Consider the following 21,340-nt stretch of genomic DNA (forward strand, 5'->3'; position numbering starts at 1 on the left):
ATTAAAGCTCAAAATTCGATATCTTTCAGAAACACAAACGTTTCAAGCCTTAATTCTACCGTGAGATCGGCCATGCATACTCAGATAAAATAGGGAGACGAGCCGCTAAACGCTGTCTTTTTGTGGCGTAAGTGCACGTGTAAGATTAATGAGGGGCAGTCGGATGCAAGAGTTTGCATAGATGGGAGCGGAGGGACTTTACTCGAAGATTCACGAGTTTCAAAGGTGCGAGTGCACTGGTATACCTCAGGCTTGCAGATCCTTTTGAGTCTCATTTGATATTTCTGCTAGAAAATCTTCAAGGCAGACATTTGACATACTAGTATTACCGCAGCTTATTCTAGCTCGCATTCTCGGTTCTGAATTGAATAAGTCAAAGTGCCAAAACCACATATTAAGGTTTCTTGCAAAGGTATCTCTGTAGAGACCGCTCACCCCCAGAAGCACACAACAGAATGTCATGTACAAGACAACTATACCATCCGCTAAAAGATGGTGGAACCAGAGTTCTCGGAATAGAGCCGGGCACCTTCAACGAACCTATTCACTGTACTCTATCTCCACATCTACTTAATGAGAATCCTACATACCAAGCACTTTCCTACACATGGGGAGATCCATCAATTCGTGCTCCGATTAAAGTAGATGTTCATCTATTCACAGCGACCACGAATTTAGAAAGTGCGCTGAGATATCTTCGGGATTCCAAAATCCCTCGCGTTTTCTGGGTCGACGCGGTCTGTATCAACTAGGGAGATATTCCCGAGCGGGGTATGCAGGTACAGCAGATGCGTCGCATCTATAAGGACGCTAGAGATCTGATAATATGGCTCGGTGCACCGGAGCTTCCAACTAGAGAAATGTGGGGTGATGAACATCTTGATGTGGAGACTGAGGATGCTTCTTCTAGCACTTCGAATCAATTTGATGCCTTGAGGTTACTTGCTAGTCGGTTTCAAAGCGTCGAACGTGGTGAAACAAAATGGCCTCACCTAGATTTGGAGAACAAAGATAAATGGCGAGATGCATTGCAAAACGAGTTCTGGACACTATCGAAGAATCTTTACTGAAGCAGGTTATGGATTATCCAAGAAGTTGCTCTGGCGAAGAATCCCATCGTTCATTGTGGTTCACATTCAATCTTATTTGATGATTTAATTTTTGCCATTCATTATGTTTCTTCTTGTGGGACGCATTATGCTGTGTCAAGTGGCGAAAATCACTGGTTGTATGAGTATTCGTATGGTATCAAAGGACTTGTTCATTCTAGATTCAACGTTGCCACGAATAAGTCACTTCTACTCAGTGAAGTTTTGGAGATAATTGGTCCTCAAATTGCAGTCACAGATCCCCGCGACGGAATCTATGGTCTGCTTGGACTTGCAGATAGCTACAATATCATACCAGATTACACATTATCGAAGACTGAGGTCTACACGCAAGTTTCGAAGAACCTACTTAGCAAGGGCAATTTTAATTATCTGGAAGTTTAGCGGATAAAAAGATAGCTCCAGCAATGAATCAACATCCTGGGCCACAGATTTGGACATCATAGCAAAGCATTCTTTTGGGGTCAGACCGCTTGCAATATACGACAACGGTGTATATTATTATAAAGTTGCAACCGATCTGACTTTATTTTTGAATTTCATGACAACAATCGTGTTCTGAACGTCAAAGGCGTGTTAATAAGTGACATCGACAGATGCGGTCAAGTCATGGACGCAGATACGTACTCGCATTTCGGAATTCTAAGTCAGTGGAAAGATATTATGATACGCCAATTTCGATGCGATCACCAAGTAACATCTGCATTCGACAAATCAGGTACGATTATGGATGTGTGGGATTCCTGGAAGACCAAGAATTTGCAGTGCGAATTTTTCATGGCCAAATAATCGGGGACCAATCAGCGATAAAACTTTAGGTGGTTGGAGCGAGGGAACCATAGACACAGATGATTGCAAACTTCTATCTTGATTCCACGTCAAGCGAGAGCATCAATGAAGCACCAAGAATTTTACAAGGCAGGGGGTACTTTAATGGAAACATATTGTCGCACCTTATTGATGAATAAGATTTTGTCCAAATCAGATACCCTCGAAAGGTTCCACGACGAACATGTTTCCGAATACAATGAAGATATGGGTAGACCAACACCAACAGAGCTAGAGGAAATGTCTATGCTTCGTGAAAGTAGAATGTTTGACAAGTATCTTGAAGAAGTGACTAGAAACCGAAGACTCTTTATCACTTCAGACGGATATATTGGGTGGGGCCACCAACAGGTAGAGAAATGTGATAAACTGTATATTTTGCATGGGTCACCGGTGCCTTTTGTTTTGAGACCATGTGGTGATTTTTGGATTGTGGTTGGTCAATGTTATGCACATGGTCTTATGAACGGGGAGATTGGAAAGGCTTTGGAGCGTGAGGAAGTGACCTCACAGATGTTTGAGGTTAGATGATTTAGGATTGATAGGAATACATTTCGCTAGATTGACACTAAGTTATCTTTACAATAACTACACCAGCGAGCGATGAATTTACATGCGTCTCCAATCTCGCCTCTTTTCTACCGTTGGTGGTCGACTTCCACTCAGTCTCTAATAGCTCCGCTTTGCACGTTGCAATTGTATGAGATTACTACTAGTTCCCTAGAATGATAATAAACACCAATCAATATTTGATAGTGAGCGTTTCCAATAAAAACGAATCAAAAACTCTACTGCCAAAATGCGATTCTTTTTGGCCCAGTGACAGCAATTCCAAATCTTCAATGGCGTTAAAAGGGTCGACGGAAATTTTTCTTTGGTTTCATTGGCGACCGTGACTTTACCATCAATTTCGATTAATTCATAGAACTCGGAGCTCAAATGTACGAAATAATTCTCCCTAACTCACTTCGAATAAACAATACACACTCTCTCAGATCGTCCCCAACATGTGAGGCACTATAACACAGGTGTTTCCAGATTACAGAGGAGCAAAAAAGAAGAAGAGCAAAGGTCTCCTTTATACATCGAGAATAAACCAGTGAGCAGTGAATATCTTATGAAATCAACCCGATGCTTGGTGTTCGTGTTCGTGTTCGTGTTCATACTTTCACTGTCAATTTTAGTGATATCATAGCAATCGGTTTGGCTTCGTCATTTTGATCCTCATTACCAGCTGATAAGTTTGACCTCATCCGGCGTGCCATATCAAAGCCGAATTTGTATCAATACGAAGCCATCTCTTTCACAAATTTCGCATCCTAGCCTTTTCGAACGAACTAACTAGTCGATTTCTCGCAACTGAGCAAAAGGAACGAAAATCCGAAACCCCCCGGAGTTGAGTCGACGTGAAGATGATGATTACTTCTCAAAAGAAACTGCTACCTCTCCTAACCGGCTCTAATTAAGTGCTTTATATTCTGAGTATAAAGTCTGGTCACTCTTTCCAGGTATTGCTCGCTGTATCCACAACCTTTGAATGATACCATTTTCCTACAGGGAGCATTGCACATAGGAGTTCGGTTTGTTATACAGCCTGCAAGACTGACATATTATCTTTACATCAAGCCTTTATCTCATTATCTAATAGTTCTCGTTGTACACCACACCCGCCGCTCAAGTTGGATGTCGATACTGTTCTCGTTGTCACGAAATGTATTGCTGCTCAAAAATCTTCAAAGCGACATTTTTCTCGGCATGTAGTTCTCGTTGGTATTTCAAATGAATCGCTCTGAGGGAATGCCTCGATTAGAAGTACGATATCGAATGATAGTAGTACATAGGTAGTCACCGAAGGATTTATGGCACACTGTAGAAGGCTTCAGGTATATGTGCTCTCTGCCTTCTCTCGAAGATTCACCCTAGTGAAAATTGGTCTAGAACCTGACTATTGAGCGTTTCTTGATTCAAGATCAAACCGTGACCTATTTTTTGTCACTGATTCCGTAAATGAAGTACATAAACACCTATCTCATCGAAACTTTTTCACAATACCAAAGCAAAATAATTTGGAGTTGTTCCAAGGGAGCATGTAAATTGATATTTGATATTGAAATGAGAATTGTGGTGCATTGAGTATTCCATACAACACTCATGGTTCATCAATGTCTACAGCAAGGAATGCTGAAGATAGTAGAGCTTATGGAGTTCTTGCTGTCATGTATACCTGTCGTTAACTGTCTCCATATCCGTCTCCTCATCACTGTTTAGGAAAGTATTCGCATCGTCACCGTATATCTCCCGCTATCAATATCCCACCCAAAATCAATCCAACATGCCTTCAAAAATTTACGAATATATTATTTCACAAATATATGCTAGGACATTCCTCAAAAAATCAGTAAGATCAAGTTTTCGGGTTCAAGATCTCCTGATCACCTGCTTAGGGGCTTCTAAACGCAGTACCTGAGGAGGAGAGGAAAGGAGGGAGAGGGTGTTGAATTTATACCACTCGAGTCTAAAAAAGTGAGGTATTACATCATTTTCGACTATTGTTGAGACCACTGAATTTGATCCCATCAGATCTTTGAGCAGTCAAGAGTCTCTAATTATGGAAAGCCATGAGCCATCGGAAGAATCTTTGATGCTGCTCCCCTCAATTCATTCCGCTCTTCTCCTTTCACTTTGTCAATCTCGACTATCTTACAAAACATGAAAGAAACCTCATCATTTACTCCGTTATTGCCATAATACACGCAAAGTCCACCAACTGTGTTTTGTGACACAAGTTACCTAGGAATTCCGCATTTTATCGTCACCATGTTATTGCATTGCTCCAGCGAAAGAAGGCGGAGGATAAAAATATATGAAAACTATTTTCACCAGGCGTCTCCTCTTTCTAAGGAGTAATAGCAGAGTCTAGAATGACAATAGCACAATTTCCCACAATAACCGGGAGATTTTGACAATCAACGTATCGAGAAGTTGTTAATATAGTGGAAGATGAAAGCGGACACTCATATCAAGCATTACTCGTTCAAGCCCCGAAACTGAGAGGATTTGAGCATATGAATTTTTGTCATTAACGGGAAATCAAATAGGTACCCTTCAGAATGGACACTCATACCATTAAGAAGTTGGGAATAATTTCAACGACCTGCCAAACCTTCAGACGTAACTGAGGGTCCCGTACCCCCAATCAAAGAACCATAGGTTTTGTTCCGGCCCCATCCATAACTTCTATTTGTCTCTCGACACCTGATTGTTAAGCCATGAAATGCGCATGGCGACTGAACCATAATCATTTCTTTCAAATAGACCTGACGCGAAATCAACGATCAAATCAATGCTCACAGAAATTATAACCCGAATTATGCCATTCCTCTCCAGCCGTTCTCACAAACGCGCCACGTTCCTCCATTAGTTTGAGCCTATGCTCCTTGGCCTCTTCAACCCCCATAAGTAATGGATCACCACCGGTTCTAAAGTGCTCTCGCACCATTTCCATCAACTCCGGTGAGAGTTTCATATCTTTTGTCGAAGTATCCGCATTTAAGCCATTCTCATTCAACAGGATTACTAACTCCGCAGGAAGCTTCGAAATAGCTACTCTGCGAGCCTCGGGGGTATTTCCAAACACGGATTCGACCCACCAATCCAATCGTTGCGGTGGAACGTTGGCGGTGGAAATGATACGTAAGGTTGGGTCTACGAGCCATAGGGCGATGAATCGTCGACAGCCTGGTTTGGTCGGATCTTCTAAGCGAAAAGATGAAACTTTGTGTTGACTTTTATGCGTTAGCACCCAACGAACAAAGAATCGAGTGATTAACTTACAAGACGTTAGGAAAAGCAAGTAGTCTTCCCTGACGTGTTTCCACACTATCATAATTTTGAAGACACGGAGAATTCCCTTGTTTCAGACTTGTTCCAAAGACCTGCTCTAGCCAACAATAGGAATCTTGCCTAGCTCCGAGGTCATCGTCATTTTCCTCCGGTGTCTGCATACGGAATGAAAGGTCATTCGAAGTGATATTCTCACTACCAAGATAGTAGAGCGCAGTACCGGCAATGTGCTCATTCATGTGTCCCTCAATCTTGAGTTTTGTTAGCGTTAGACTCTTTTCGGATAAGAGTTTTTCACTCACATGCCAATTGCCCGCCGGAAATTCAGGCTTTTCCGGAGTAAGTTCAATGGATGCCATCTTAATGATGATTTGGAGACCTGACTCTTGAAACTGGTGTTCAAGGCGAAGCTTGATTGAATAGTCAACATCTTAGAAGAAAGGCTCTGGAATGACGGGTTCGCCCGTCTCGGTCCATTTTTCTTCAGCTTCTCTCTCTTCTATTTTCAATTTCATCTTCATCACCAGTGTCAAAATCGAATTTATCTTGGTCAACTACTTGCTCAGGGCTCGGAGAATTCCATAGCTCCGTATTTTCGCCGCTGGAATCTAGTCAGACTTAAGATACTTATCCCGAAATGATTGGGGGAGACACCTACTCCTGGTCATCAGGGTATGGGAACCGAGGCTCTAGTCTTCCCGCACCATATTTTTTTATCGTAGTCGATATCAATAGCAAGACATTGATTCCATAAGGGAAGAGTGGTCTCGACTAACTTTTCAATTGTGCGGTAAATCTCAGGGTACTTGGTTGGATGAATGTTGTTGATGTAACTGGTAAATTTGACTGTTCCATTTTCTTGGAAGGCTAAATTTGCAGGCAACCATTGATACTTGTTTGACCAGTAATGCTTTTGTCCTGCGCCCCAACTTTGATATCCCTTAGTGGCACTTGTTTGCTCGTAGCTTGCCCCTCCCAACGGGATGATTTCACCTTTTCCTGCCCATTTCTCGATGGCGTCATTGACTCCAACGACTTCATCCTTCATGACTCGACTACGACCGTAGATTAAAGGGTACATTGAAGGATGTACGAGATCTTGAACCATGTCACTCGAGTTGGGATGCCAGTCAAGTGATGAATATTGATCCCTCTTAAGCGTATCAAACGCCTCGCGCAGAGATCCATGGAGCTCAGTAGAGACCAAATGATCGGATTTGGCAACAGATGCACAGGCGTCAAGAGTTGGAATGACACTGGTTTTTTCATAATATTTGGCCTTACTTCGAAGTTCTTCGATACACTTTTCAACATCAGATTAGTAGCAAAAGCCATTATGCGGAGAGGCACTTACACAATCAAAAGTACTGGTGTCCATGATATCCTCTATTTTTCTGTCAAGGTTATCATGACTCAAGTGAATCATGCCGTCGTAGTTCCGAGTTTGTTGCTTATCACGAATTGCCATCATCCAAAATTGTTCGTCTGGGATGTCTAGAGCTTCTGCACGCCACTTGGACACAATGTACTCGTTGAAGATTTTCTTATGCCACTCTTCCTTATCCGTGAGACGTTCCATAATGCTCATCATGGCAAGCTCTCGGACATGAATTAGTTTCGAATTTGCACCCCAACAGCCTTGATGGGCACCAATCGGATAATGACTTGTGTTGTCGGAGACTCTCTGTGGATCATAGTGTAGGGGAAGGCCGAGACCTGGATAATCTGGCATGGTGAAAAGTTTTCGACAATCTCTTTGCTTTTTCTCGTTTTGATGGTTGTAGGTGTGTGTAGAGATAATGAATCCAATGAATGTGTTTGATGTTTAATATGAGAATGGTCGTCAGAATTTATATCTCATTGCTCAGATTATGTGTTCAAACGAGATGAAATGTCTGATTGATAATTATTTAATCCTAGAACGCTCTACCTATTCTGTCTAAGAAAGAACCAGAGAAAACATTATAAGATTAGTCAAGATTGTTCAAGATTGTTCAAGATTTAATATTATTAATATAAAATCTAGATATAACGTGGTTTATCATTGAATAGCCTATATCATTAAGTGGCCCACTTTTATTTCAATTTATACTTTCAAATTCATATTATTCAATAATAATTGAATCAATTAATTAAAACTATTAAGAATCTAATAATCTAGAATTTATTATATTATTTTAATAGATTCTTATATTATATTCTATCTTTCTATATTTATTATAATATCAATTAAAAAATACTTTCTTATTAAAATTCCCCTCTTTTTGATACTTATTATATCAAATCTGAATATCAATTTTTTATTGAAATAATATATTAAAAGCCTTTTGTTTAATAAACACTCCTTTTTAATATAATTAAGTTTTTTATATATATCGATGTTTACTTAATACCTTATTTATTGTTTAAAGTATACAATTCTTTATATTTAAAAGTGTGTTCTTATGAACTAATCTCTCTATACTTTTAGTTAAAATTAGTACAATTTCGAATATAAATATAGGAGAGCTTAATTAATAACAAGTTATTTAAGATTTAATTAATATTGATTAAAAAAGAGCTTCTATTAGATTACAAGGGATTTGAAAGATTTATTGATTTAGATTAAAAAAGAGAAGGGTAGGTATACGAATTTGAATATCTAATTTCGAGAGTATAGCTTTAGGATTAAATAGGATTAAATTTATTCCTCGAAATCTTGATTTCATATTCTGAAAGGTGATTGATTCCTTATATATAGCTTTCAAAGCTATAAAGAATTTAATCTTTGAAATATAATTAATATATACCTTGATAAATTCATCAATTTGATTATTATATAAATATTTTAAATTACTAAAACAGTTAATATCAAATAATTAAATTAAATGACTTGAATACAATAGTAAATATAAATATATAATATTATTCTCTTTATAGTATATTTGAAAAGCTATTGATTTATGGTTTTCATGTTTATCCAATACTAATATTCGATATTTACCCTTTCTTCAATTCTTAATATATTTATTAAAGTATTTCAACCATTCTAAACCCGTATTATTATACATTCACCCATTAAATATAAGTTTAATAGCTCATTCTATAAGAAGATTTATTTCAATATACCAATTAAAAAAATGAATTTGTTCTTAAACTACTAAAAATAAGGGAATAATTTCATCCTTTTCATTTTCATATATTATTACTATAACCCATTTTTGATTACTTAACTATATTGTCTTACTTTTATTATTTCGTTCAATACTAATTATTATCATTGCTACACATATAATCCCCATTATAAAGTCTGTTTTATCGAAATTATAAAAATCTTTATTCAAAATATTATATTTCGCTTATATATTCACAACTAGTCGAAACTATTCTTCAAAAAGCTTAAGATTTTTATAAAGAGCTTTTTGAAAATTATAAATATAATTAAAATATATCTTTAATTTGATTTGACACTTTACAACTCAATACATTTAAAACTTTTCAATACATTTTACACCCTTCAATTTGAGAATATCATTCATTATATTTTCTATATTTTTTAATTTAAATGAAAATCCTTTTAAATTTATATTAAATATATATTAAATAATTATTTTTTCTTCTAATTCTATAATTTTATAATAATTTATTCAAGTTTTTATATAAAGAAATAAACCTTTCATTTTATATTGAAAAGTTGTATAAAGAATATTATAAAATATAATAACCTTTGAAATACTTAATTTTTTATTTTTATAAATAGTTTTAATAATAAGAAGTATATAAGCTTTTTAATTATTTGAATTTATTATAGGTTGTTAATAAAATATATATTGAAAGAGATAGGTGTAAATTGAGATGAAAGTGGGCTACTTGATGATATAGGCTATTCAATAATAAACCATGTTATCTAATATTGAATAATTAAAGCTAATTATATTCGAATTAGTTTAGACAGACCTTAGGAACTAGACCTTTATCTTCATTCTATAATTTCTTAAATAGGAAGAAGTGAATATCAATGAACAATTTATCTGATATTAATTACTTAGGTTAAATGATTCCTCTAATGTCAATCTTTCATTTCAATCGAATATGAATATGATGCCTGGAATTAGGAAGTGATCACGTGGCGATATTATCACGAGATCACTCAGGGCATGATATTGAGACCGGCAACGAGCATTTCACCGAGGTGCTTCGCCATCAGGGCCAGTCCAATGGTGAAATGCTGGATATGAATCTCGAAGCGTTTGCTTGCATGATCCAAAATGTCCCTGCCAGGAGAGTTTAGTGAGTCTAGCCGGTCTTTCTGTATATTTGAGACTTCTCTTTTCGAAGATGATACCTAGGTGATTAGTAGGTAGTGTCACAATATATGTATGTATCAACGACATACAGAAGTTGTTCTTAATCGCTCATATCAGCGATGATCAGCACTTCTTTTCCATTCTTTTCCAAACCCTTCTTCTATTGTCGTCGCCAGATCTTCCGTAATCGTGGTACACGTGTTTGCACCTCGTTCCTCAAGTAACGAAATCACTACCCCCCTCCGAACTTAATTGCTATCATCTTCGCTACCATTCACCTCTACTCAAACACTTATACCCTCAGTCATCTTGAATCTAACTTGCGTTCAAGCAACACTGCATGGATTATAGGCATCTTACCATCACGCCCACAGGAAAGCGTATATCTCATTACCATCAAATTTCAATGCAACCTCGAGATCGAAGCTTCCTGCCCTTTTCACCTGAAAATTCTCGCTGTCACTTTCTCAACCGTTACATAATAAAATTGTTCGTGGCCGCTTAGAGATATACAGAATTGTGTAAGTATTGCTTCTAACTGATCATTACTCGCAGTAAATGGGAACATGCGTGCCATGAAACCCTACTCTATCTCCCCTTGATGCTGCCCCCACCACTTATATGTGCAACCTATACACACCTACTCTTAGGTTGAGGGACGATGCTTTATATAACCCGCTTGGATTCTCACTTGCTAGCGATCACAATGTACCATGTAAGATCTTACATCCGATTCTATACCCCTACCTTATTCCCTAGCCTCAAATGTCAACACTCGAAAGACGGACACATGTCATATAATAAATTTCCTTGATTATTTCTCCTACTTGTGCTTTTCTAATTCAATATTTCGCTGTCATTCCATTTCTCTCCTCCCAATTATACCCACACCCCATTAAAGTCCACGAGATGTGAACTTCTCATAAGCCTTGTTTATGAGGCCAATAACGAAAACTATTTGTTTCCAATGCATCGCTAATTCACCTTCCATCAAGCCAGGCTTTTCTCCTCTTGATCCACAACTCTAAAATCTCTTCCCCGGCTTCTGCAAATCCCCCCAAGCAGTATTGACTTGTTTCTTAAGCTCCTTGAAACTAACAATAAAGCAATTTTCTCCATCTCTACTTGTCAATTGAATCTTCTCATCACTCCCTGCATCTAATTTATTCAAACACCTTAAAATCCACGCCATATCCGTAACTGGTCTTCCTTCCGGATCGACTGAATGAAACACATAATCTCTGAAAAGTTTTAAAGTATATTGATTTCCGGTTTCGCTCCATTGGGGATTATTTTCATATTCTGGTCTTTCATTAATATTGCCGAGTTTAGCCATTAGGCGAACGAGTCGACCATTCTCGAGCTCACGACAAAGGTCCGAGGTTAATTCGTCCTTCGCTTGGAGGGAGCTATCGAAGGCAGTGGCCATACGGCCGGAGATTCCTCGCATGAAAGTTTGTAAGTCTTTCGTTTCCGGGGAAGAAGGCGTCGAGAGAAGCCATGCTATTGTATCGACAAGTTCTGCAGAGTAAATTCGGCTAAGACTATCAATGTTGGTTTGCAGAATTTGAGGGTTGGTTTGAGGTGTAATTGATGAATTGACTGTGGCCAAGGATAACATAAGTATTCCGAATAGATGTAAATCTTCATATTGAAGTTCCTTGATATCCCGACGTTGATCGTAATGTAAGATGTCGAAGATAGGGCATGCATTAAGACGAATTCGATTTTTGTCTGTGAGAATAACTTTACTCAAATGCATACATCGTACAGCAAAATTGGCCTGATGAACAGCCTTAATTGCAACTGTGATCTGTACTATATATGCCCAAAGAACATCTTCAGATATCCGAGTAAGTTGATTTCTATAACGGCTTGAAGTTGTGGTAGAAAAGTGAAGCTCTAGAAGAGTTTTTGAAAGTGGGTGGTAATTGGTGACAATGATCAATGAACTACCATCTTTGAATTGTCGTGTAGTAAAAGCATCAATAAATGATACTACACCCGCACTATTGACTTCACTCCATTTCTTGATTGCTCGAATGGCTTTATCATTGGCAAGAGTGTAACCTATCATTCGTTAGTCCTCGTTCACAGGAAGGAATGTATTTAGCTGTCTCACCTTCTAGTCGTCTCAAGCAATAATAGTTGCCATTCTTTTCTGCACGCGCTTTGTATACCCAACTTGTGCAACCAAAAACAGCGATGCTCCTATTCTGAGTTGTGTCTAGAGCGACGAGAGAATGGTATGAATTCGGTGATGTACCAATGTTCGGAAGGGCATCTAGTTTGATTAGTAATGAAACCATCAAAATTTTTCTCATGCTTACTTGGCATTACTTGAAGAACAGCTTCAGACTTTCTTTGAAGGTCTTCACGAAGCCGGTCGGATAGGAAAAGATCATGGATAGATTTTTGATAAGGCATCAAATTATCCGTATGTGGACCAATCGGGGCATACAAGTGGTAATTTATAGGCTGGACATTATAGCTTTGTTGTCCTTGAAAGTAGGTTCCACCTGTTCCTCCACCTGCTACACCTGCTCCTGCTAAAATGCCAAGGTCTTCAGAATAGTGGTTCTGAAAAGTGGTGGGAATCGCTTGAGAGACATTTCCCATCGAGAAAGGATCATAAGTAGCTTCAGGTGTGGCACCGTTGGTGGGTAGCTTATTTTACATCAGTACTTGATTCAGTATAACTAGTAAATACTCTCCTGCCTAAGTCGGACATAGAGATAATAATCAAGGATAGCTGAAGTAGTGCGCTTACAGTCTGAGAGAGATCATAGTTCTGTGGAGCAAAGTCTCTTTGTGTTGGATTAAATTGAGGTATCTCTGGGTCAAGTGGTGCATTTGGTGTAGCAGTCCCACTTGTGAGTCCTCGAGGAGTGAATGGAGCCGCATTTGCAGCTTGTGAAGTGATTGAAGATGCTCCTTTATTGGATGAGGATATGGTTGCTGGTGTGAAAGAAGGCGAATCTACGTTCAATACTTTCTTTGGCCTGTCATCGTTAAAGTTAGTATTTGACAATGGAAGTCTTTGTCCTGGTCTCTCATTCGATCTTAAATCTCCACGATGATAAGGTATTGCAAAACATCTCGGTTGTTGCGGATTGATTGAAGAATAATTGAATTCTGTCTGACTGCTAGTTGGGGAATAGTCTGTCGAATCCGAAGTGTTCCTATCTTTCCGAACTCTTTTGCGAGGACTTTTCATGGGGCTAACGCGTTGTTTTTGAAACCCTATATTTTTCTTTTGGTCTTTGACCAACCGTGTCTTCTGCCATGGATTATCCATCCTTCGTGATCAATTTAGATTTGGCAATATATCGAGTCCGCACAATCCATACCTGTAGGAGGTGATCTTGGGGCTGCTTTCCTGAGATTTTCACTGACTAAAACCTGCATCTCAATAACATTTGGTGTTCTTGATGTTACAAGAGATGGTTGTGCAATGAGGAGTAGAAAGATCGTATCTGGTATCATAATGATCTGCGATTCGAATAGAGTCGTGATGAAGACAGGATAGGCAAGTAGCAGCCCCATGAAGACCCAATCACAGCAGGAGCCAACCACAAGACTGGGTAAATTGCCAAAAATGAGTAACCATGGTTCAATACCCCCGAAGTCAGACAGTTTTTGCACAGTGGATAAGAAGTATGACCAATTGCAAAATCAAGTATAAATACGGAGATAGGCGTTGCGTAATATTCGAACCGACGAAAGCGAACTTCGGGGGACTCTCACAGCTCTAGATCATTTCTCTCTCTTACTGAAAAACAGCGACTGCCACAATTTGCAAAGTATATTGTGTCAACGACTTGAAAATCATTTAACAGTCCGCTTGTTCAAGGGCAACACATAACTTTCCCAATAAAGGGTCGAAATGATATTTTTCACGGTTGCCATCGAAATACATCTCAGATTTAGCTGGAATGGGGCTCCGCTGGCTGTACAAAGGCCACTGCTGTGGAGGCAGACTAATTCGAGGAAAGGGATCATATCCAGCGCAGCGAGTCATGGGATTTAGGCGCTTGGCCCCATGGTAGTGAACAGAGCGCCAATTCACTCGGAATTCAAGTCCATTGAATTCCAATACCGATGGCGATCATTCCAAAGTCCAAGGCGAAATTTATCTGGAAGTCCAAATATTTGGCGAGATCGAAATTGAAGAGGAGCGTATCCTTTATTTAAATCCGAAGAAACTGAAATCAACTCACTGATCGATTATTCCTCCAAATCCCTTGTTAGGATCATGATTAAAAGCACAACCTTGATCCTCATAACGGCAATGCCCATATATCAGAACATTTCGGCATAGTGTATCCTTTGCGTTTTCTAGGACAGCTTCATCAATATCCGTTTTCATTTCCTATGTATATCAACCAAAGAATGCGCCTAAAACATACCACGTCCTTTCGGCCTCGGAGAACTCGTCGGTCTGCGAAGTTCGGGTTGATTGAATCTTGTAGCCGCCATTGTATTATATTATATCTTATATTCTTGCTTCACGGTGAATAGAACTATCTGCCGGACCCCAATGACACTTTAGGAAGCCTAGTGAAAAGAAATCATGTTAGCTCGGTTCAATTCAACTCATGAGGTAGAGTTTCAAGTATTATCTAGCGTTTTCAAAACAGTATTGACCGCAGTGACGCGTAAAAGGGATAAAATGAAGGGGGTAAGTGATGGATACACTTTCTGCTCACTTGAATCTGGCTGACATTTCCTAAAATCCAACAAAACGAAGATTGGCCCTTGTATGAAGTTTAATAAGTAGAAATGATTTTCAGCATGAGAGCTACACAAAGAATCCTGCCAAGGAACAGACAGATCAAAAACAATGTGACGACTAGCACATTCAATGAAAGTTTAGACTAATAGTCGTGTTGAGGCTGAAGATATCAATAATATATATGACGCGGGGTGGAGGTTCCTTTGGAGGTGGGAACACTGGCTGGCTGGTGGTGATGCACTAGAAGTTAATGCGATCCGATAAAGAGGTGGATCCAGATTTTCAGCCTTGTTGTGGCTTGAACGGAATCCCAGTTTATCCGATACCGATATGTGGCTCAATCATTGAACGATCATCATTAATTCTAGAACTGTAACTTATCCGTAGTTCTGAGCTAATACCTACCTAGTGAATCGTGAAATCCCACCAACTCGAATCTGAATACAAAGAACAATTTACTATTATCTGGCCATTACTACGGCATTCTTCATTTCCCCCGAATATGCAAATATACTTCAACTAACTTCTGTCTTTTGGACAACACGACAAACAAACCGACAACAATGGCTACTCCAGATACCGATATTAGCCAGCTGTCCGAAACACAGCAGGCAGCTTTACAACAATTACTTGCGGTAACTGGTCAAGAAGTAGATCAAGCAGTCCCTCTATTGCAGAGATCACAATGGAGTGTTGAGGTAAGAATCCGAGCTTTACCCTTCAATGATCCCATGTCCATCTGTGTATTAATCTATAATAGATTGCAATCGCAAAGTTCTTTGACGGCGAAGATGATTCTTTAACAGCAGCAGGACTAGCAGCTCAAAACTTTCCACCTCCTCGAGCTTCGAGACAAGAAAATCTTCAATATAGTCTTCTCAATGAATCCTCAAATCGATCGAGAGCTCAAAATGTGGACTCGGCTCCAAGAATTGTTCCTCAACCGGAGGATCAAGTAATTCGAAGGCCAAATCTTATTTTCGCCATACTTTTCGCACCATTCAGTGTACTCTATAAAATTTTCTCGATGGGATATAGAGCCTTTGCATTTTTGTTTCCTTTCCTGCCAAGGTTCACACCTACCAGCGCATCAAACACAATGGGACGGAGGTCACTCAAACCGAGAGATGCAGCAACACGCACAAAGCGGGAATTCGAGGAAGAATACGGACCGAATAATATACCATTTTTCGATGGGGGATATGCACAAGCATTGGATCTTGCGAAGAAAGACTTAAAATTCCTTATTGTTCATTTAATGTCTCCGGAACATGATGATACATCCGATTTCGTGCATCAAACTTTACTCTCCGAAGAAGTCACCTCATTTCTGGGGGATGAAACCAATGATATAATATTTTGGATGGGAGATGTACGCGATTCAGAAGCATATCAAGTCTCTGCAGCTTTGAGATGTACCAAATTTCCATTCACAGCCCTAATTACCCATACACCCGACCAAGGAGCTACATCAATGTCGGTTATTGCTAGAATTTCTGGACAAGAGGCACCTGGCGCATTCGTGGCGAAATTACAAAGCGCAATGGGACAGCATTCCGAGAAATTAGCTGCAGTTCGTGCACAACGTTCAGCGCAAAACTTCGAGCGCACATTAAGAGAAGAACAAGATTCTGCTTATGAGCAATCTTTAGCACAAGATAGAGAACGTGCTAGACAGAGAAAGGAAGCAGAAGCCGCGGCTGCAGCAGAAGAGAAGAGGAGGAAGGAAGAAGAAGAAGCTGCTGCCAAATTAGCCGAAAATCGAAAACAATGGAAACAATGGCGAGTACAAACTATTCAACCGGAGCCTGGGCCAGGAACCAACGTTGTTCGAGTTGCATTGAGAATGCCAGAAGGTGCTAGAATTACTCGACGTTTCGAAGCCAATTCAGGATTCGAAGAACTTTACGCATTTGTTGAATGCCATGATTTACTTGAAACTGGCAAGGAATACAATAGGCAAAAGCCGGAAGGATACGAACACAAATTCAATTTCAGATTAGTGCAAAGCATACCAAGAGAAGTGTATGAAATTGAAGGGGGAGGAACAATTGGGGAGAGGGTTGGCAAGAGTGCGAACTTGATTGTAGAATCTATTGATGATGATGATGAGGATGATAATGAATAAATTGGGGCGGTAATTTAGTTAATGCTGGTATACTATGGTATATTATACCTTTGGCGTTTGGATTGACTCCGGCTAGAGTTTTATATCTATAGTAGTATTAAAGCATCACTGCGTGGGTGGCATAGACTCTTTACAAATAAATTCATCTATCATCAAGGATAATTCTCTCTGGAAAAGCATGATTTGAAGCTTCCAAACATAGAGACCTCGTTAACCATCATATCGCTGCTCACCAGTCAACTTTATGCCCATTCGTTATCTGTTCGTTCAACTCCTGTTTGAAAGTCGACACCCTTCCTGTAGCTCTCTGATGTTTTCCCCCATTACCTAAGATTTCCAACAAACTCAAAAGACGTTATCTAGTATTAAAATCCACCCCCCGTCCTTTCCCCTTTTCGCATTTCCCACATCATAATAAGTCTGCATCTCCCTCTGATCTCAATTTTTAGGGGAAGAAAGCGAAGCGAACACTTCAGTAAGATGGGTATTGAAAACTAGGAACTTCCGAGCATACTGTAAGGTATATCAGTATACTGGATGAGCTTCATGAGTTCGAACTATGCTTTCACGTGTATAACGATTGAAATCTTAAGGCGTTGGTTGTTTGAGGCGGATATGGTTGTGCTTTGTACTTTTGTGTTTGAGAGATTGGTGTTAATAGATGAGTAGAGATTATATCAAAAGAAACATACTTAATTTAATTCAGCCTATTCCTCTTCCTTCCCCTTTTTCCACATTTCGATATCTCGCATCAGTCGTTTCCCAACATCGAGTACCTAATATCGCACCACTTTCTTCCTTCTCTTCCCTTCTCCTCCTTTCACCCGGATCCTCGAAAGCTCCGTCCATGTGAAGTTTAGACTACGCTTTCTTCTTTCTGCCTTACACTTAAGTCTTCACAATTTTCATCACTCCTTTCGCTCAGCGTCTTACGCTTTCTATTCTCATAGAAAGATTCACTATCCTCCCGAGTTTCCCACAAGGTTCTCTATCGAAGAATGAATTATCTATACACCATTTCCCCCTAGAATTCTACATTTCAATCAAATACAGCCTCAACAGTGTAAGAGAGACTTTACAAAACCGCAACTACAAAAGATATCTAAATAGTCACTCCCAGAAGAAACTCAGATTGAGGTCTATCAGAGACGGGAGGAAGGACAAACTTTAAAATGAGGCATGTGCTGTATAAGACTACATAATAATAGCTAGCCGAAAGATATAGCAGCAAAGAAACAACTCAAGCTGGGGCGAGAAGCTCGTTTACTGTGACTTTTGATTGATTCTTGGTAACCCATGTGTGTGGTTATGTGCTTGCGATGTGTATTTTGTGAGGATGGGAAAATTAGACGTTTGAAACTGAAAGAATTATTAATGTATATATGTATAATTGAGTCATACAGGATCGCCCAGGGGCTCTTAATCCTAACAAAACAACATTTTTACATGCCTACTACACTAAAGGGGATAGAAAGCAATAACCGAGATAATCAGTTTTTAGTCGTGAATCTGCCCATGTAGTCTAATACTCAGAAATCATTCCCAACCTAAATTCTTACTTTATCAACCTACAAGGTTAATTCTGTGGTCATTTCTACGCCATCTATCGATATAATGAAATAGAAATATACACATTAAATATTCCCTCGCTTCTCCTCACATCAACCCCACATTCTTCCATCTGACCTTAGCGAACAGGCTACTATACACTTATTAGTTTTCAGCTAAACAATCAAGATGTATTAGACATGGCTAAATTGACAAGTGACAAGTCACACATGTCATCCTAATGCTGCTTTTGATCATTGATTACCTTGTATTGCTTTAGATATATATACAAGAATCAGAGCAAGGTGAGGTTTAAAAGTTATTCTCGAAGTTCCAATAATCAACCAATGGATCTACTATTTAAGTTTGTGTAAATAAAATATTGGAGGACAGACATCCCTAGCGTGGCTTTTTCAAAGATCCAAGACCTTTCCTTTCTGCATCTTGTGATCAATATGCTCCGCTAGTATCCTTCTCACGCTGTGGTTCATATACATATTCTCTCGACTCGGGCAGCGTATAAAACTTGTGTGTATTTTTTGATTCTCGAAGCACATCTTGACTATCCAGTCTGTAAACATCAGATCGATCCATAATATACCTAAGTCGTTTCATTTCATCATATCATCGTCTGATGCTGCGTATTTGGAGAAGTTGAGAAAAAGAATCGAGGTGGAGAAACGGGACTAAATGAGGAATAGAAACAAAAGAAGACATGGAGAGGTATTTTTTAAGTGATATGAGAAATCAAGAGAAAATAGATAAAACAGCTGAGTGGAAGCAGATAGAGAAGGATGATCAATGTGAAATAGCCATTCAATAACAAATTTGGGATGAATGTAACCTATACAAAATACACCTTCTTGAAACCATTCCTAGAAACAGAAGGAAACTCAAAGCAAACACTCTTTTCCTCATACAGACCCCCTTACTTTCATCATAACCATCTTGATCTCCATCTCCACCTCCTATTTTCCCCATTCCCGTTGACCCCCTCCTCAATACATCCCCCCCTCCCATCCACTCCGTCTCGCTTCATCCCATAACCTCGCATCTCCTATTCCCCCTCCATATGCATACCCCGTTCCATAAGCTGTTCCGTTACTACATACGGATTGTTGTTAGCTCTGAAAGCGACAGTACGAGTAAGTGAAAGGGAAAAGGGGGTTAAGGTTTTAGTACTAGGTGGGGGTAAGGGGAGTGTGAGGGGAAATAAGTAAGTGGGAAAGGGAGAGTAAAGGGGAGAAAGAGTGAAGTGAGAGATGGGAGAGAATGATATCAACTCTACAGAGCAGGAAAAGAAACAAGAAGGTGTTGAATCAAATTCACAACTCAAGAATGAAACGACGCAGACATCTCCATCCATCTCTCCATCCACATAACAAGTGTCCTCACTTCAACCCCCTGAATTAGACCCCCAAACAAAAATCTCGATACTCCTCCCACCATACATCATACATCAAATATCAAATTTCCCCTCCCCTATCCCAAGCCCTCAACCCCCAACTCACAAAACATGGCAAAACTCAAAACAAGAATAAAACCAAAAAAACAACTCACCCCACAAAACACCCAACCGGATCCTCAATCCACCCCACCAATCGAAATCCACTCCTCATACTAAAAGGATGAAGGCAATATTTCCTCAGAAAAGGTCTTACTCTTCTCTCCCGCCTTTCTTCTTCTTTCCCATCTCCCTTTCTTGATGCATTTCTCGCTTCCTCTCCCGCTACATCCTCATCTCCATCCCACGCCCTCCGACTCTTCCCCCCCAAAAATCCCCTCACCATCCCAAAACTTTTCCATCTCTGCATTCGTGAATTCGATACCGATACACCCGATTCCTCGTCGATTTTCCCCAGCGCATCCAAAAACGAAGTATCAGGATCAGAAACCGAAACCGCAGATGTTGATGTCGAGGTCAATGTCCCGAGCGAAAGTTCCGGAGTCGTCGGGAAAGAAGAACAAGAGGTATATGAACCATCCTCAGCATTTGTAGTTGGATATCCAAGAGTGCTGATAGAATATGCACTACTAGGATTTGGACTAATATCTCTTCCCTCGATCCCTCCTATTATATTTTCGCATCGGAGAACGTGAGATTGAGATCGCGATTGCGATTGGGACGTCTCTCCATCCCCATTTCTCGTCCCAGTCATCTCATCTCGACATATCGTCACCATAACCGTAGGATGAAAAGTAACAGAGTGTTTATCCGTATCCACATTTCGAATCGAAAAATTCTCTTTCTTCCATTCCAAGATTTCGGGATTTGATAACTGAGACTGATTAGTATGAAGAGGAGACTGGATCTCCGAAAATGATCTCAAAGAACTCGAACCCGATGATGTACGACGGAATGAAGTACGTTTGAACGGCGATCGACGATGTCGTTGATGAGAAGGTGGCATTCTCCTTTTATTTTAGCTTTTCCTTTTCCTTTAACAAGAGATGGAATGTATAAGTCTAAATCCTCCGTCTTCAATTTCTTCTCTGTAATCCCATCCGTATACTCACGCCTAGACCCAAAACCCGCGAGAGAAAAGTCCAGAGGATATATCACCATATCACCATATCATATCCCATCCCCCACATCAATCCAAAATACAAGCATGAAACCACAGATGGAAGCACCAAAAGTCTCATTTAATTTATCTCAACCCAAATCCAAATCTACCGTCCTTCACGCAAATATGAGTCTGCGTTCAAGACCTCGACTCAGACTCAGATTCAGACTCAGACTTCTATTTCATCCGAAACTAAAATTGGATCTCTGGAATTTGGTACAACAAGACGATGCGATACAATCCATCCATCCATTTCCTCATCCCCCCCCTTGCCTCCCCCCCTCTTTTTCTCAAAT

The 21,340-nt window shown here is 39.6% G+C and overlaps 7 protein-coding genes across 7 annotated transcripts; 3 read left to right on the forward strand and 4 right to left on the reverse strand.

The window, feature by feature from the left end:
- Positions 1–455: 455 nt before the first annotated feature.
- Positions 456–1,070, forward strand: EAF01_003907 (uncharacterized protein; the record flags this gene model as incomplete). The annotated part of the gene is given in 2 exon segments (XM_038912161.1): positions 456–737; positions 753–1,070. 2 exon segments carry the CDS (start codon positions 456–458, stop codon positions 1,068–1,070), a joined length of 600 nt encoding a protein of 199 aa, XP_038771845.1.
- A 933-nt stretch (positions 1,071–2,003) lies between these two features.
- EAF01_003908 (uncharacterized protein) lies at positions 2,004–2,468 on the forward strand (the record flags this gene model as incomplete). Its single annotated transcript, XM_038912162.1, has 1 exon — positions 2,004–2,468. The coding sequence occupies one exon, from the start codon at positions 2,004–2,006 to the stop codon at positions 2,466–2,468; it is 465 nt and encodes a 154-aa protein (XP_038771846.1).
- A 2,809-nt stretch (positions 2,469–5,277) lies between these two features.
- EAF01_003909 (uncharacterized protein) lies at positions 5,278–6,139 on the reverse strand (the record flags this gene model as incomplete). The annotated part of the gene is made up of 3 exons (XM_038912163.1): positions 5,278–5,722; positions 5,772–6,031; positions 6,083–6,139. The coding sequence occupies 3 exons, from the start codon at positions 6,137–6,139 to the stop codon at positions 5,278–5,280; spliced, it is 762 nt and encodes a 253-aa protein (XP_038771847.1).
- A 308-nt stretch (positions 6,140–6,447) lies between these two features.
- Positions 6,448–7,512, reverse strand: EAF01_003910 (uncharacterized protein; the record flags this gene model as incomplete). Its single annotated transcript, XM_038912164.1, has 2 exons — positions 6,448–7,083; positions 7,135–7,512. 2 exons carry the CDS (start codon positions 7,510–7,512, stop codon positions 6,448–6,450), a joined length of 1,014 nt encoding a protein of 337 aa, XP_038771848.1.
- A 3,578-nt stretch (positions 7,513–11,090) lies between these two features.
- Positions 11,091–14,545, reverse strand: EAF01_003911 (uncharacterized protein; the record flags this gene model as incomplete). The annotated part of the gene is made up of 6 exons (XM_038912165.1): positions 11,091–12,136; positions 12,189–12,350; positions 12,397–12,733; positions 12,837–13,068; positions 14,287–14,404; positions 14,476–14,545. The coding sequence occupies 6 exons, from the start codon at positions 14,543–14,545 to the stop codon at positions 11,091–11,093; spliced, it is 1,965 nt and encodes a 654-aa protein (XP_038771849.1).
- An 819-nt stretch (positions 14,546–15,364) lies between these two features.
- EAF01_003912 (uncharacterized protein) lies at positions 15,365–16,929 on the forward strand (the record flags this gene model as incomplete). Its single annotated transcript, XM_038912166.1, has 2 exons — positions 15,365–15,499; positions 15,562–16,929. The coding sequence occupies 2 exons, from the start codon at positions 15,365–15,367 to the stop codon at positions 16,927–16,929; spliced, it is 1,503 nt and encodes a 500-aa protein (XP_038771850.1).
- A 2,546-nt stretch (positions 16,930–19,475) lies between these two features.
- Positions 19,476–20,888, reverse strand: EAF01_003913 (uncharacterized protein; the record flags this gene model as incomplete). Its single annotated transcript, XM_038912167.1, has 2 exons — positions 19,476–19,581; positions 20,038–20,888. The coding sequence occupies 2 exons, from the start codon at positions 20,886–20,888 to the stop codon at positions 19,476–19,478; spliced, it is 957 nt and encodes a 318-aa protein (XP_038771851.1).
- Positions 20,889–21,340: the final 452 nt, after the last annotated feature.

Source organism: Botrytis porri (assembly GCF_014898465.1).
Source record: "Botrytis porri strain MUCL 3234 chromosome Unknown BPOR_005, whole genome shotgun sequence".
Lineage (NCBI taxonomy): Eukaryota > Fungi > Ascomycota > Leotiomycetes > Helotiales > Sclerotiniaceae > Botrytis > Botrytis porri.